Genomic DNA, 18,409 nt, shown 5'->3' with positions numbered 1-18,409 from the left:
GCGGCACTGTTATGGGTACCCGCATGGCCCTACAGTATGCCAACATTTTTATGGCTGACTTAGAACAACGCTTCCTCAGGTCTCCTCCCCTAACACCCCTACTTTGCTTGCGCTATGTTGATCATCATGTGGACCCATGGAAAAGAAGCCCTTGAGGAATTCCACCATGATTTCAACAATTTCCATCCCACCATAAACCTCAGCCTGGTCCAGTCCACACAAGAGATCCACTTCCTGGACACTACAGTGCTAATAAACGATGGTCACATAAACACCACCCTATACCGGAAACCTACTGACCGCTATGCCTACCTACATGCCTCCAGCTTTCACTCTGACCACACCACACGATCCATTGTCTACAGCCAAGCTCTGCGATACAACCGCATTTGCTCCAACCCCTCAGACAGAGACAAACACCTACAAGATCTCTATCAAGCATTCTTACAACTACGATACCCACCTGCGGAAGTGAAGAAACAGATGGATAGAGCCACAAGAGTTCCCAGAAGTCACCTACTACAGGACAGGTCTAACAAAGAAAATAATAGAACGCCACTAGCCGTCACCTTCAGCCCCCAACTAAAACCCCTCCAACACATTATTAAGGATCTACAACCTATCCTGAAGGATGACCCAACACTCTCACAAATCTTGGGAGACAGGCCAGTCCTTGCCTACAGACAGCTCCCCAACCTGAAGCAAATACTCACCAGCAACCACATACCACACAACAGAACCACTAACCCAGGAACCTATCCTTGCAACAAAGCCTGTTGCCAACTGTGCCCACATCTATTCAGGGGACACCATCACAGGACCTAATAACATAAGCCACACTATCAGAGGATCGTTCACCTGCACATCCACCAATGTGATATATGCCATCATGTGCCAGCAATGCCCCTCTGCCATGTACATTGGTCAAACTGGACAGTCTCTACGTAAAAGAATAAATCGACACAAATCAGATGTCAAGAATTATAACATTCATAAACCAATCGGAGAACACTTCAATCTCTCTGGTCACACGATTACAGACATGAAAGTTGCGATATTACAACAAAAAAACTTAATATCCAGACTCCAACGAGAGACTGCTGAATTGGAATTCATTTGCAAATTGGATACAATTAACTTAGGCTTGAATAGAGACTGGGAGTGGCTTAGTCATTATGCAAGGTAACCTATTTCCCCTTATTTTTTCCTACCCCCCCCCAGACGTTCTTATTAAACCCTGGATTTGTGCTGGAAATGGCCCACCTTGATTATCATACACATTGTAAGGAGAGTGGTCACTTTAGATAAGCTATTACCAGCAGGAGAGTGGGGTGGGGGAGGTATTTTTTCATGCTTTGTGTATATAAAAAGATCTTCTACACTTTCCACAGTATGCATCTAATGAAGTGAGCTGTAGCTCATGAAAGCTCATGCTCAAATAAATTGGTTAGTCTCTACGGTGCCACAAGTACTCCTTTTCTTTTTACTGTATTGTGTGTTGTTTCATCACCAAGTGGCAAATGGCTTTCAGCACCTGCTTTTTGTTGTTAGTTGTAAACAGTGAACTCCTGAAAATAACTTGTAAATTCTTATATATCAGTATTTGAGCTTTTTTGATGAACACTTGCCTTTGACAAATTAAGAGGGACATTGTTCATTTCATTAGATTTGCTTTTCTTTTAAAAAGAGGATAACTTGTGTTTATGTTCCTTTTTTTTCCTGTGTGTTTTTGTTTGATTGTTTTAATTCCCATTACTTAGGGAAATGAAGAAAAAGTTGAATTTATCCAAATGAATTTTGTGTAATATTGTTGTCCACTTGGGGGATTTTACTTGTCCCCTTGGGGGATATCAGTTTTTATTTAGGAGATTAATATTTTATTTAACAATGCATGGTAATTGAAAATTTTAAACTGAAAAATATACAAGAAAAGAAAAGAAATTTAGATCAGCAGATAAAATCCCTGCATTTTTGTTGTATAAACGGTGACTCAGATAATCATTCTCAATGATGAAGTATATAAAGAATACTACATTTACATAATTAAAACTATTCTGTAAATAAGGAATAAATATATTCAAAATACTTAATTGCAGTTTTGCTATTCTTTCCCCACTTTGCAATTTTAATCCACTACTTTTTAATGTACATCACATATTTTCTTATGCTATCATCAATACACAAATGATATAACTCTGATCCAAAATGCTTTTTGTCTCAATAATTAAGTATCTTATCATTACAAATATTTGCAGTCATATGTTTAATCAGATAATCTATTAAATACTGTTTTGATTAGTCAAATAATGAGGGCTTTACCTATTTTTCAGACACACCAGAAATGTAATCAAAGAACTATAAATCCTTGTAATTAAGTTTACCAATGCAACAGTCAGGGCCAGAGTTGGAAATCAGTATTTTAAGGCAATCGCCTGTACCTGGACAGAATAAAATAGAAAATAATTATGGTATTTTGTGTGTGTGTACTGCAAAAATAGAAAATTATTAGAAAATGTATTCAGGCAACATTCTGTCCATTTGTCTCTCCCTTACTCTTATTCCTCTCTCTCCCCCATCCTCTCCCCCCAGTTTTCTGCCTTCTCTACCCCCATCCAAATATAGGTAAATCTACCCTTAGAAAGCTGCATAAAGCTCTGAAAATTAAACTGTAGAAAGCAATTATACACAGTCCTTGAATGGAGGATAGTAGACTAGATCATCTAAGAGGTCTTTTCGATTTCTAAATTATTACTGTATTACCTGCTAAACCCTTTATTTTATTTTTTCTAGAAATGTGGTCTATATTTATTTCATATAGTTAACATCCTACTCTATCTTTGAAGCATTTTGTCTTCCAGGTAATTTCAAAAACACAACTTTATTTAAAAATTATGATTGAAACCATCCAGTCCCTTTTATGACATGGTCTAAAGCATAAGGAGTAAATTTGTTTTACACCCTGCATCTTCACAAATTTACTTATGAAAAATAATCAGAGCCCCACCTATCTCACCAGGTATCTTTTTTTGTTTATCCCAACATAAACTTCAAAATGAGTAGTAAATATTTTTATTTAAATAAGTAACATACAGTATTACTAAAGGGAATTGATGGCATTATTTTTGAAAGTATAATTTGCAGTTGTAACAAATTCTGCATATTAGAATATTGTAAAAAACTTCTTATCCTCTTCATGGAAATAAACACAGAAATTAAAATAATCCCGTTAGGCAATTGCGGTAAGAAATAGTTTTTGTATCTAAGATACTTAAATGCTTTTCTGAATGGAAGCGTAAATAAAACTGAGACACTGAAATAAGCAACCATAATAATAAGGCAAAGTGTGACCTCTTACAAAGTTCAGGATTTTTATTAGAATATTTAATTTTCTGTCAAATTATACATCAGATCATTTAGCTAGCAGCTTCTTGGGGAGAAAGGAGAGTAGTCAGATTTGATTTGCTAAACCTTGTTCTCTGAACGTTCCTTGTGGTGGTAATGATGAGGACTAAGGGAAATGGTAAATGTCATAGTGTGATCTAATTATGCATATATCTGCCTCTAAAACACCACAAACTTGGAAATAGATTGGACAGTCGCTCTTGATCTTTTCTTATTATTCCCTCTCCAGTTATCATGAGTTCCCAAAATTGTTGTCAGATGCTTTCTTTTCATCACATCACTTTTTTAGGTATCTGACAAATTGGGCAGAAAATACATAATCTGCCAAAAAATCTGCTTAGCCAGATTCATCAAGGCACTGAGGAGAATTTGGGTTATTTCCCCAGAGGTAGCATAATGCAACTTTCTTTTTAATCTCTCACACAGAGAAATCTTTTTAATCAAAGAAAGATAGAGGGGGAAATAGAACAACTAGCCTGAACCCAGATTATTCAAATAATTTCCAGGCTAGATTTACAAACAAACAAACCCTAATCATGTACATTTAATCACATCAAAATTCTAGATTAAAAATAATTTTTAAAAAATTTGGCCACAAGTAAAATCATAATGAGACTGATAACCTATATACAGTATGGCCAGCCTTGTTGTCTGGGCAAACAGTAAATAGAAACATTAATTTAAAAATATTTAGCATTCCTTATGAAATGTTGATATTTGATACTTCACAAGGGCTCACCTGTCATTTCCATATGCACAGTGAAAGGTTGGTAGACAGATGAAAGAAATAAAAGACTGATGTTTTGTTCAAATACTAAGGTACAGCAGTATGCTCTCTTGTATTCTGAGATAACAGCTATGGCTGCAAGTTCAGAAGGGCCACTAAGGTTTTTTTCCCTCTTTCTTCTTAATTGCTCTCTCCTTCTACATTGCAATGCACTGAAGGGTTGGAAACGATGCACTGTGCAGATATGACCGTATGCTTGCGTTCATTATAATTCAGGTATTAAGTAGAGCTCTGTTGATTAGACATCACTTCTGCTAGCCACAAGAAAGTAATTGAACAAGAGATTTCTGCTCCATGCTTCAGAGTTAGTCCTGAGAATTACAAATTGGTGTTTGTCGATTGGAAAACTCAAATCTACGGTCTAAGCAAAGGGAAAATATTCTTTCAATATGTTTGTTCCATCATAAGTTAGTTCATGATTATTCCATCTTCTAGCACAATTTGTTGTCTGGTGCACATTATCTTTTCTTTTAATGCTTTTCTTCAAGTAGTCAGTTATGTTAATTTTAAAAAGTATCTTTATGAAAGATGTATTCCTCTTAGCCGGCATTCACCCAGGTGGGGTCATTTTTTCAAGTGCTTCTTTAGGTTGGTCTGCAGGATTCACTCAGCTCTCATTGATATCTCTTCATCCCTCTCATAACAGCCTTAGTCATTGCAGCATCTTCTTTTCCTTGGAGATTGCAGGCAAGCTGCTTTTTCAGACTTGTTGCCAAAATAAGAAGACAGTCAGCACCCCACCACCAGAGACCAAATGCAACACCTGTGCTGCATCCCTTGCTTCAGCTCTTAAAATTATAAGCTAACTGTAGCTTTTCTACTTATTTCCTTGAGATTTCTTTGCATTTCACACTAATCTAACCTTGAATTCTTTTGCTTGACTTAGCGATCCTTATAACTCTTCTGTTTCTGAATAACCACATGCACACTAATTCTAATGACAATAGGTGGTTTTGGAGTGCGGAGGACCAGATTATTGAGTTGGTCAGATGCTTTTTCTTCAAGGACTGTCCCTGTATTATTGTTCCTGTTATTTACCCTGTATTTTATAGTTTACTTAAAACCTTAAAAAAAAAAAAAATTCTGTTAGCTGTTCTCTCTCTCTCTCTCTCCTCAATTCCCCCTCTCCCAGCCCCCCGCCCCCATCTCCCAGGTGGGTCTCCAGCTTCAAAAGACAACAAGAAGAGGGAAACGAATACGGCCTTATCTTCCTCCTTTCTCAAAACAAGTATCTTCTGAGGCAGGGGTATACACCCCTCGCCACTTCTCCCCTAAGCCAGAGTCCTCTCAGCATCAAACATCTGCTGATATGTGAGGCAGGCAGGCTCAACCATGGGTACCACCTCCTATGACTTTTCAACCGAACTAGCATACTGGGATCCGGATAGGGCCCAGAGCCTCAGACCCCCACTATCTACCAAGTTCTAGAACAACGCAATTCGCTTTACCACCTGTCCCAGCTCCCTCAGAGACGCAGGAGGAGGAGATAGAGGAACCCGAGGACACACCTGCCACTGACCCGCATTTCGTCTTTATTGCCAGACCAAACAATAATGCCAACCCTGCCCCCCACCCCACCTCCCACCCCTCCGCACACTTAGGGGACAATTTCAAATCCTTCCAGGATCTGTTCAAAAGGGTAGCTGAATCCCTGGACATTTCCTTAGCAGAGGTACCAGAGACCCTCCACAAGCTTACAGACATCCTCCAGGCATCTCCATCAGCAAAAATTGCACTGCCTATTAATACTGCCATTAATGGACCCTGCAAAAATAATCTGGCAGACACCTGCCACAGCCCCACCTTCGTGTAAGAGATCTGACAAGAATTATTATGTGCTAGCAAAAGGGGCTGAAACCGCCCCTTTCGATAAGGACTGGCAAAGGCTAAACCTTTTTGGATGGAAAGTGTATTCCTCAGCTACACTCCAATTTCGCATAACTAATTATTCAGCCTTACTAGCCAAATACACGCACAACCTATTCACTAAAATGTCAACTTTTATCAGGTGACAAAAAGGAACAGTATAAGGCTAACATCTCCGAAGGGTCTCGCATCGCCAGGATGGCCCTACTGGCCTCTCTCAACTCTGCAGACATGGCAGCCTGCTCCACCGCTACGTCCGTGATCATACATTGGGCATCCTGCCTCCACCTCTCTGGGTTCCCTAGAGAGGTCCAGGCCACAGCAAGGACTTTACCCTTCGAGGGTCAGAAATTTTCTGAGGAAAACAGAGATGTGTCTTTAGATACCCTGGAGGATTCTAGGGCCACCTTAAAAACCCTGGGTATCTATGTTCCTGCGAACAAAAAGAAACAGGGCTGATTTTACAACCATCAATTTCGAGCTGCCACATACACCCAGCCTCAAAGACGGTATGACCAATGCTGTAAACAAAGACAGGAAAGATGCCAAGACCAGCCTTCCACATCTCAACCATCTACTTCCAGACAATCATTTTCAAGCTTTGGTTGAGGGCATGAGACCTCCACATTCTTTGATCCCAGAACTAAACCTGATCTCTAGCCCATTTGGAGACCATCTGTCACCATACTACCCAGTCTGGAACACCATCACTACAGACAAATGGGTTCTGGAAATTATCCAGAAGTGTTACCCCACCCCTTCTCCGTCCCTCTTCAGGATCCCCTCTCACGAGCCCCTTTTACAACAGGAAATAAACCACCTCTTACTATTAGGTGCCATGGAACCAGTACCAGCTCAACACAGGGAGAGGGATTTATTCTCATTATTTTCTCACTCAGAAAAAGACCAGCGGATGGAGACCCATCCTGGATTTACGAAAACTCAACAGATTTGTGAGAAAGCAACATTTCAAAATGGTGACTCTATCCACAATAATTCTGGCATTAGAGAAAGGAGACTGGCTCTCGGTCCTCGATCTCCAAGACGCTTACTTTCATGTTACCATTCATCCAGTGCACAGACGATTCCTGCAATTCACCCTGGGGCACCGACATTTCCAGTACAGAGTACTCCCTTTCAGCCTGTCAACTGCCCCAAAGGTCTTTTCCAAGGTTCTTGCCATCGTTGCAGCTCACCTCCGCAGACAGGGGGTGATGATTTTTCTATACCTAGATAACTGTCTTTTAAGGGCACCAACACAATGGGCAGCACTAAACACCACACAAACCATGATAACCCTCTTTACAGATTTCAGGCTACAGATAAATGCGCAGAAGTCCACAAGGTTCCTGTCCAACAACTGGAATTTTATAGTCGCCTATCTCAGTTGCCTCACCGCAACAGCAAGGTTACCCCAACGCCGCTTTCTCACCCTAATCAATTTGATTACAACGATCATGCACAGTCCACAAACATCCACCAGAACATGCTTACAACTTCTGGCGCGCATGGCTGCATTGACGTTCATCATAAAGTATGCCAGGCTACACATGAGATGCTTACAGGCCTGGCTTTGCACTGTCTACATAGCACACAAACAGTCTCTCAACAGATGTCTCACTATGCCCCGCAGGGTAAAGGACTCGCTCACATGGTGGACACAATCACAAAACGTCTGCTCAGGTGTCCCCTTTCAACAGAAAGCTCTTACTACAGTGATCACTATGGACACCTCCCTTGTGGGATGGGGAGCTCATTTACGCGAAAATACAATCCAGGGTCGCTGCTCTCCATCGGAATCCAACCTGCACATAAACATACTGGAATTAAGGGCTGTCAGAAATGCATACAAGCACTTTCTTCCTTTAATCCAAAACATGACCATCAAGATTCTTACAGACAATATAGCATTCATGTTTTATATAAACCGCTAATGGGGAGCACGATCATATCCTCTGTGCACAGAGGCAATACGCCTCTGGAACTGATGCATCACCAACAACATAGACGTTTCGGCATCTTACTTGCCAGGATGTCAGAACACAACAGTGGACCAGCTGAGCAGAGACTTCTCACAAATTCATGAGTGGAAGGTGGATCATGCAACTCTCACAGTCATATTCAACCTATGGGGGTTCTCCATTATAGATCTATTTGCAACAGCTCAGAACGCAAAGTGCCCACAATACTGCTCCAGAGCTGTACATGGATGCCACTCCTTGGGCAACGCTTTCCTCATAAAATAGGAAGCGCCGCTAATGTATGCATTCCCTCTGATTCCACTTTTGAGTCGGGTCATCACAAGATCAGGCAGGACAAATCCAGGGTTATTCTCATCACACCCACATGGCCCAGACAAACTTGGTTCCCAGACCTGAGACAGATGGCAGTGAAACCACTTCAAATCCTTTCAATGATACCTCACTTTCTGACTCAGGACGCATCCATCACCCCAACCTAGCCCTTCTCCAACTCAAGGACGGGTTACTCCATGGCTAATGGGTGTCAACAAAGACTCTTCTGAAGAGGTGAAAGACATACTATTGAACAGTTGCAGACAAAGCACACAGAAAACACACACAGAAGTGGACACAATTCTGCATTTGGTGCCATGATAAACATATTTCTTCACAGTTGGACCATTACCCAGGATCCTAGACTATATACTGGGCCTTAAAAAATTGGGGTTATCCAACTGCTCCATCAGAGTACACCATCACCTCATTCCACAACAAGGTGGACAGAGTCACTATCTTTGCTCACCCAACCACTAAACACTTTCTAAAAGGCATAGAAAACACACATCCCACACTAAAAGACCCAACTCCTATGTGGGATCTTAATCTTGTTCTCTGCAGTCTTATGGGGAAACAGTTTGAACCCCTAGCAACCTGTTCTCTGTTACTTATTCATGAAGGTGGCCTTCCTCATTGCTATCACTTTGGCAAGAAGGGTGGGAGAATTAGGTGCCCTAATGGCACATCCACCTTATGTCACATTTTTCAAAGATAAAATGATCTTACGGCCACATGCCAAATTCATACCCCAGGTAGCCTCTCCTTTTCATCTAAATCAACCCATATACTTACTTGTATTTTCCCCAAAACAGCATGTCGACCGCAGGAAGGCCTCATTTCACATGCTAGACATTTGCATAGCACTAGTTTTCTACCTAGAAAGGGCAAAAAGTTCAGAAAATAATCTTGACTATTTCTCTCTATCACAGAACATTCCAAGGGTCAAACCATTTTGAAACAGAGACTATCTAAATGGATATCGGGCTGTATCCATTTGTGTTACCAAAACAGCCATCTACCAGCTCCGCTAGGAGTTTGCACACACTCCACCAGAGCGTTATCAACATTGGTGGCCTTTCTCAATAATGTACACATCATGGACATTTGCAAAGCAGCTACCTGGGCATCTGTCCATATCTTTACTAAACACTACATGTTATAATAGCAATCAGCTACAGACACTCAGTTTGGACTCATGATGCTATCTACCATCCCTGAACCAACTCCGAAGCCTCCCCTCCACTAAGGTGCCCTGCTCAATAGTCACCTAAAGTGGAGCAGCCACAGGGACACTCCTCAGAGAAGAAGAGGTTACTCATCTTGTGCAGTAACTGAGGTTCTTTGAGATGGTTGTCCCTGTGGGTGCTCCACTACCCCCGTCCTCCCCTCTACTTTGGAATGTAACGCTGATCCTCTGGGGTAGAGAAGAAACTGGGGGGACGGTTGGCTGCGAACGTGAGGTAACAGCTCTGAGCAGCGCGAGATGCTCCTACAAATCTCCGATTACAAGCAGAGGGCACCAAAGCACTTGAAGTGGAGCACCCATGGGACAACCATCTCAAAGAACCTCAGTTACTGCACAAGGTGAGTAACCTTCTCATTTTTCTTGAAGGCAGACGTTAAGAGGACTGTATTAATTATGCCATACTTGTGCTACTTTTAAAGTTATTTGTAAATTAAAAACTTTAAACATCAGAATTAGCTGGAAATCAGTACCAAAAATAGCTCTTAAGAATATTAGTATTTCAAGGACTCGAAGCTGGTCATCCATACAGATAACCAAAGCCTCTTAGGTTGAACAGAATACTAACATTGAACAAACTAATGCTTTGCATAGAAGCATAATAAACCGTGACAATATTCTGACCTATAGTCCTCTGGTGAGGTCATACGTTAGAATGTTGGTTATTCTGTTCATTTGGCACCTGAAATAAAGTTGACATTGCTGGGCGCTATTGGGTGGTCAGCCCTTGAAAATTAATTCATTTTTTAGGCTCCTAAATAAAGACTTGGGGTGTGTATACAGTGCAGTTAGACACCCATGGCTGGCCCGTGCCTGCTGCCCCGTGCCGGCTTGCGAGGTGCAGGCTGCAGGGTGGTTTAATTGTGGTGAAGACATTCCAGCTCAGGCTGGAGCCCGAGCTGTAGGAACCTCCAACCTCACAGGATCCTAGTGCACTCCAGCCAAAGCCCAGATGTCTACGCTGCAATTAAATAGCTCCTCAGCCTGAGCCCTGTGAGCCCAAGTCAGCAGGCATGGAGCAGCCGCAGGTTTTTAATTGCAGTGTAGACAAACCATTAGGGGCCTAAGTTTGAAAATATAATTGAATTCATTTTCATTGTTTTCTTTGAAAAGCTGATTTGTTGTTTGAGAGGTGGAGGTTGGGGAAAGCAGATAAAAAGAGCAGTAGAAGTAGTGCTTCTGCTCTGAATCAGGGAAGTAATGGTAAGTGCCTGATGCATGTGTCAAAGAATCCTCTTACTAAGTGTTTTGTCAAACCTGTGGTTCCTTTCTTCATTTGATATCATGGAGCCTGATAACTATATCCATGGTTAATAAAGAAATAAAATCACTAGTTCAATAAGATTTTAGAATTCTTTTTCTAACATCGAAGTTTATCCTGGTGAAAACTTTAAAACAGATGCCTTCTGTCCCGCTTCCATTCTTCTCCCTCAAAAAAGAAAACAAAACAAAAACCAGTCAGGTTTAAATCAGTCAGACACTCCTCGTCTTTCACTGGTTCATTACTTTTCCAACTATATATTTTGCTTATTGAAGAGCTGTGGCCTGTGGCCATATCACCACAAGCTGTGATCTCAGATACAAAGAGCTAATCACAGTCAGCCAGAATCAGCAATAGGATAGGGGACTACTAGGGAAAGCTTTGATATAGCAGGAAGTGATATTGGTGATTCAGTGGATGGCACTCTTTCCTCTGAGCTATACAGAATGAATGGATGTGATATTAAAGGCCTTTATGCTGCTGAAGGTGCATTATTTAAGATGAGACTTAGACATAGTAAGTCCTGCCCATATGCGGTAATTACAGTTCCCCCGACCCTTTTTGGTGGAGTAAGGCACTCTAGACACCTGATCATATTGTAACTTGGGGAAATTACATTCTGCCTTCCTATGTTTCCATCCTGCGTTTTCCTTTGAAATATTATTCTCTTCTTTCTGCTCTAAACTAGTATGCATTGTTGCAGTCTATTGTTAAACAGTTGCCACATTTCACCCCAAGAGATGGGTAAAATGATTACTTTGAAGCATTTGTACCATCAGTAAGCTTTGTAAAGGGCTTTGGTTTCTAGCTAGATGAAAGATGCTATGTAAATGTGAGATCGTTCATATTGGTGTCTAAATAAGGTCTTCCTTCTTCCTTGGCTGATTCTGTACTGAAGTCATAGTAGTGAAATTTGTGCTAACCCACTGATTTCCACAGCAAAAGATTGTGTCCAAAACATTTTTTGACTTGATTGAAGCGTGAAGCAGAATAGAAAACTGGGATGTGAACAAGAACCAGTTTATTCCATCACACATCAGAATTAATTTCAAAGAGATTACAGAAAATTATGGGCAAAAAGACATTGTTTTGGCTCATTCCAGTGTTCAGGTCGGTCTTTAAAGGTTTTTTATTGTGGCAGCTTTAGCTTTCCTTCCAGCAGGACTGAATTTGTACTTTGGAAAATAGCATTCCTTCCTGAAATATGGTATTTCTTTCTGATGTTCCAGGATATTATTAACAGGATTTGCATCCTTTCACCCTTGAATCATTGGTTCGAATTGGACCTGTCTCAGCTGTGAGGAGGAAGAAGGATATTTATGTTTCAGCTGTCTAAGAAGCATACTGAAAAAATGCCCATTGTGTCCTTCCTCCCCAAGCCTGGCTGCTAAGTTTCTTAGGTTGCTGTGAAGTTTCACTTTCATGTGAAAGTAATTTTCAAATTGGCCCAGCTGCTTGGAAGCCATGCTGGGGGAGGGAAGCAGCAGAGGGGACTTGGTTTCTCAAGCAGCTGAACTTCAAAGGAGAACTCTCCTTTCCTCCCATTCCTTTCAGCCTAGCTCACAGCTCTTCAGAAGTGGCTGAGCTGCTTTAAATTCTGAAAAGGTATCCCACAAACAAGGCATTCTGTGCTTCCAATTCAGTTGATGTAAACTGAAAACATTAGCAGGTGGACTTCAGAATTTTTCATTCTGGGGAGAGAGATGGCCACCTGCTTTCACTGCCTTTCCAGCTAAAATCTTTAGTATTTTTAAATGAGTGGAAAGAGGTCTATAAACTTTTGCCCTCTTCCTATTTAACCCTTTCACTTATGTAAAGGCTGTAGTGGGTTATGAGAGAGAAAGTTTAGATGATCATTCCATAGGTATTGATGCTGTAATGTCAGTGAAAAGGCCCTGCCAAACTGTAGACTCAGTCAAAAAGTACAACCACTCAATCAGAATTTTGCTTTCAGCAGTCAGTGTCCAAAGTTATAAATGTTATGATTTTCAGATGAGTACAAAAAATGTTAATGGGTCAACAATGTAAAAAAACATGCTACAAAACTAGATTATACTAAGACTAACACGACTGCTACTCTGAAACCTGACATTTGGAATGTTATTTTTGGAAACAAAAGTGCTAGTATGATGCCTCAAAGCTTTAATAAATAGGAATTATGTGAGGAGAAAGGGAGGGAGAGGTTTGAGCTAACAGCCTATCCCACAGCAGCACCATTCATTCTGAAATTGTCTAATTAGTCACTAGTTTTAAAAGTGGCTTTATTTTTGGTACTATCAAGAGGTTGATTTCCAGAACTGAAACATCTTTGCAACTATAGAGGGAGCTTTAATTTAAAATGGAAACATTGATGTGAACTTACTGAAGCATCATGTGGTAGCAATGTGTATTTGGTGCCTCTCATTTGAAAGCTTTCAAACTGCTTGTCAAACTAAAATTCAGGCATCTGTAGAGTTCACAATAATAGAAGATGGAATTTTGGCTAAAGACAGAGATGGACAAAACCACTATTCAAGAAAATGGGATCTTCACTGGCTACCCAGGTAGAAGGGACAGGCCCTTTGTTTCATCCAAAAAGTAGTATATAATCTGACAGACACATTATGTACCTGCCTAAATTAATCATTAACAGAGAGACCTATCAAACTGCCTTGAAAAAAAAAATTTTTTTGAGTTATTACATTTTGGATCAAATGGTCTAAATTATTCTGGGACATAATGATCCATGTTTATCCCTTCAAAAGTACTATAATGTTGCTTGAGTTTAAAACTGAAGTACCACTGACTTGTAAAATAATGGTTTTCATTTATGACACACACCTTGGGAATATGAACACACAAAAGTACAACCATTGGAAGCATTTAAAGATGTATTTGGAAATGCTGTGAGCTAAAACAAATTGCTTATCAATTAAAGCACTTTGTCAAATGAAGCAAACCATATTGGTTTTCGAAGTTAATTATGAATTTTATTATAAGTTATAGAAGGGGTTTATCTTAACTTTAGAAACAGTTAAGATGTTCTTTAATTTTATTATCTTTAATTTTAGCAAAATCACCTTTATCTACAGCAGTTACTTAGAGATCACTGAAACTGTGTTAATGTACTCTTAGTGGCACTATTCACATTGCACTATTTGTGAAAGTAAATATTTTAAAACTACTTAATCTGCTTTTTGAAGTACTTCTGCTGATGGTGACATTTTAAATAGTGGTGGAAATTTATTTTGTCCCTGTGATAATCTTTTGTGTGACAACATTCGTTATACAGGTGACTGTATAAAGCATGACAAAAATGTGCTTTTCAGAAAAGTATTGTTCTTTGTGTGTATTATTTTAAAATGTCCTCTGGATAAATAACGTTTTGATTAATTTAGCTATAGAAAGGTTCTAATCTGGTTGTTAGCATTCCATAGTGTGTCCCATTCTAAAAGTCTACACAGAAAATAGTTTTTCTGCATGATAATTTATCAGGCTGAATACAACTGCTCTACATGAAATTTTACAATGGTTTGATATTTGTATGGGGTATAGCTCTATGTAATCCTACTAGATTTTCTCCAAAAGAATCTACATTAAGGATCAGTTCATTCTTTATTTACATACTTTAATGATAACATTTTTGCAAGTTAGGTATGTGAGGAAATATTTTCTAATAATGTTTTCTTTCCCATAACAGGATACAACTAGTATAGAAAAAATGTCAAACTGTTGTGAAGAAATGTAAGTACAACATAAAGACCTAATAGAGCTTAAAAACTATATGTGTATGAAAGAAAACTGAAGGCACTGGTAATAGTTTTTTCATGCTATCATGTTTTTGCTTCTTTTCTGTAGCAGTGGTTCACTATTTTTATACTTGTTTTTATATAAAATAGCTACAGATTATTATTCTTCCCTGCCTACCTAAAGCAAGCAAAACTATATGTTGTCTCGAAAGCACAGATCAAAAGGCACTTGCTACTGTGTTGCTGACATGTATTTAATTGCTCCTGAGAATTTCCTCCCCTTCAGAAGTTGCCTGTAGTTGATTGACGACACAGATTCAGTTTCTCCTATCCAAAGTTAAATCTCAGCCGCATGTCATAATGAAAGAAAAGCTGTATTTGTGATGCTGGGACACAATTCATCAGAGTCCAGTAATGGATCCCCAGCCAATCTGTATTGTTCTAGCTGACTGAAGTGCACCATGGGAGTGCTGTCTTTCACTAATAATGCTGTCTTCTGTAGATCGAAGCCCCGAAAGCCATGGCAGCAGACCTTCTCAGAAGTTTTTGGCACTCGCTGGAAGATCCTGTGGTTTATTCCTTTCAGGCAGCGGCAACCACTGCGAATTCCCTACCACTTTGCCAATCATGTCTAAACAGATGGATAGTGGGCACAGATGGGTCCTCCATGCTGGAAGTGCGTTACCGGTTTTATGATAATAGAACTATGACAGTCTTCAAGTCAATTAAAATCCACCCACCAATCTTAGACATCATAATGTGCCCCAGGCTTTATTTTAATAGTGATCTTGATTCTGTTGTGGGATTAGTACTAGTTCTAAGTTTAAGGCATATTTACTTTCAAATTAGTTTTCCAGAGGGATTTCTTGTGTGTTTGAGGTTAATAACAAAAACATAAATGATTGAGATACGTTACCCAATTTTGTTTCGATACTGGATATTTTTATTTTTATTTTTTTTAAGGAAACACTGAAGTTTACATAGATTAATAGATTTCAGACAAAGTGTGTCATTCTGCATTTAATTTTTTAGTGTTTTTTATTAGTAGATTTATCTAGATTATGTACAGGTCTTTGTCTGCTAATTGTGTTTAAAATTTTCTAAATGCCTTCTTTTATTTATGACGCATGATATTAATCATGCAGTACAGCACTGGAAAAAGGTGGTATTTTAACAGAAGCAGCCTTTTTCCTAAACTTTTTCCAGAAGTTTTTTTAAGATATAAAGGGAGATCTTGCATCTTATAGTCTCAGTTTTGTAAAAATGTAGTCTTAATACAATAGATTATCATTGTCCCTGTGTCAGTAAAAGCTATGAGCTCAAACACTCTTGGGCAAACTATGCAGATATAAAGCATGTTTTTCCGTTTTCTCCACAAGGATTTCCTTGTAACTTGCAATAATTGCACATATAATCGATATGGTACGAATATTAGAGTACATACATTTAAAAAATGCAGGTTTAATCAGTCAATATAAAGTATCATGTATGAATATACAAAGTAGTGTGTGGTCACTAAAGTTATACTTTACATTTTGTTTTGGTTAGTCACTACTAGAACTAGAATTAGGATTACTTTTCAGGTGTTTATGGAAATGGACAATGTGTATGGAAAGTACTTTTTAAGTATTTTATTTATATGTAAATATTGATGTTATAGATCACTAATTTCTATGTAAACAGGGTCGTTGAACTGCACTAACTTCCTCTTCTGTGTATTGTGTGGACAGGAGACCATTTTGCTCTTTTTCTGGGATAAGAGGGTCGCTTCTTATTAGAAGTGGTTAACAAGAAATGTTAACCTTAAGATTAGAGCTGGTCAAATAGTAAACTGATGCACACATAGAAGTATTGCCTTTGTTTTGCTATGATTTAGAGTGTTGTGTTGTGTTTATTATTCATGTATGTCTCAGCAATTGTCAGGTATTTGTGAATCTTGAAAGTTTCATGAATTTTCACAAAGATAAAATTCATAGTTTGTGTTGCTCACTATTCTGCCGAAAAGGTTTATCATCCAGTCTAAGAGCAGAAACAGCAGGATGCATCTTAGGTGACTACCATACAACATGAATAACAAATAGTGAATAGTCAAAGCAAACAAGACATAAGCTGAAAATTATTCATCCAGGATATCTGGGATTTCTAGCATTCTGAGTGAAAGTTCCTTTCACTCTCTCTTTCACTGTTAGTTTCTCTGTAGAACAATCTTATGGCTGATGTTTAAATCAAAGTTCAAAATGTCCAAGAGGTGATGAAAATGTTGAGGTGGCCTTTGAAATTTACAAATGGGCACTGTATAAAGTAACTGCTGCATCTCCTTTAAGAAAAAGGAAGTCACCTACTGTATCCTCTGTAATACTCTGGATGGAAATTAAGTTGTTTTCATTCTGCTTAAACGTGTTTTACAAAAACACACGTATATAAATACAGGGTTAGGATTTTATTTTATTTTTTTTACTTTTCTTGATAATGAATTAGCATAGTTTGCAGGTTGTATCATTTAAATCAGTGTTTCTCAACTACCAGTCTGTAAAATGGCACCAGTCCCTGAGATCTGCCTGATACAGTTTAGGAAGGCAGCAAGCTGGTCCCTGGTATCAAAAAGCTTGAGAAACACTGATTTAAAGTACTGAAGCCTTTGATTAAAGAGAAGATCAACAAGTTTAAATGTCCTTGATTCACTCATTGTGGGATGTATATTTATTCCTTCTGTGTTTCTTACATCTTCCTTTCAGTTACTTAACTTTGGGTAAAGCACATTTGCAATACATAAATTGTTGCAGTATTGGACCATGAATTGTAAACAGTGTGTTTAAATTTGGTAAACTGTACCTATACCTGAAACGATGAGAGCATGAAATCTTTAGAGACAAAAAATAGCAATTAGTCTAAATCTAATATTCTGTAAATATATTCCAAATAAGAGGAAATAACTAGGTTGTGACCTTATCCTAAAATGACACGGATCTTGAGTTAAACAGAAACAAAGTCTGAATGTATATACTGTAAACTGTACATATGTATACACATATGCATATCTGCAGTTTACAAGCTATCCAGTTTGGTTGATTAGCAGGTGTGTTTGCCTAGTACGTACTGATTTAGGACTCTGGCCGGTTGGGCTAGTGGTGAAGCTGACATATACTCAAGTCTTAGGGAGAGCCCTTCATCTCTTGTTCCCCAAGTGCCCTCTTTTGGCCAAGTCATGCAATGACATTAGCTCTTGTATTAGAGAAGAGATTATGTCCCTGCAGTTATGGTTCATAGATTGCTGAGGCCTCATACTCAGACAATGGTGATTTGGAGACATAACTGTTGAGGAGAATGGAAAAAATACACCCAAAGTATGTGGTTTGCAGAAATCTATATTCTTGTGGCTCTAGCATATATCCCAAATACAAAAGCACTGTTGTCTTGCCTCGGCTCAGATAAAAATGAAATATGTCAGACCTTTTGGAAATCCTCAGAATAGGTCTGTGGTTTCTATAACTATACTCTCTTTGTCAAGTGAGGCAAAATATAGGTTGCATAACCCAATCCTGACATTCCTTTTGAGCAATGTGTTGTACATTAGAGTTCAAAAATAAAGCATCAGAGTTACTGTTGCTGAAATACCAGATACTCATTCTCATGTTATATGATACACTCTTAAGTTTTGTCTGTTGACTGTTATGTGAGCATAGTAATGCCAAAGTGCAGAGGTTCTCAAACTTTTTCACAGTGATGGACTTCCTTGTAGACCTTACCCTTTTCAGCCTCTGAATCCCATTCCCACACCTTGCCCACAGCAACTGTAATGTTCAGTTATACAAAATGATAATATTA

General features: G+C 39.0%; 1 protein-coding gene across 1 annotated transcript in view; it reads left to right on the top strand.

Annotated features, from left to right (window-relative positions):
- Positions 1-15,344, top strand: part of ZDHHC21 (zDHHC palmitoyltransferase 21) — a 53,789-nt gene extending 38,445 nt beyond the window's left edge. The window contains exons 8-9 of the mRNA XM_084627774.1: positions 14,536-14,579; positions 15,087-15,344. Coding sequence (XP_084483900.1) covers positions 14,536-14,579; positions 15,087-15,219 — 177 coding nt within the window. The 3' untranslated portion in view covers positions 15,220-15,344. The remainder of the gene's footprint in view (positions 1-14,535; positions 14,580-15,086) is intronic.
- The last annotated feature ends 3,065 nt before the right edge of the window (positions 15,345-18,409 follow it).

This window comes from Lepidochelys olivacea (assembly GCF_965140295.1).
Source record: "Lepidochelys olivacea isolate rLepOli2 genome assembly, chromosome: 5".
In the NCBI taxonomy this organism is placed as follows: domain Eukaryota; kingdom Metazoa; phylum Chordata; order Testudines; family Cheloniidae; genus Lepidochelys; species Lepidochelys olivacea.
Note: the sequence above shows the minus strand (reverse complement) of the source record. Positions and strands in the feature narration are given on the sequence as shown.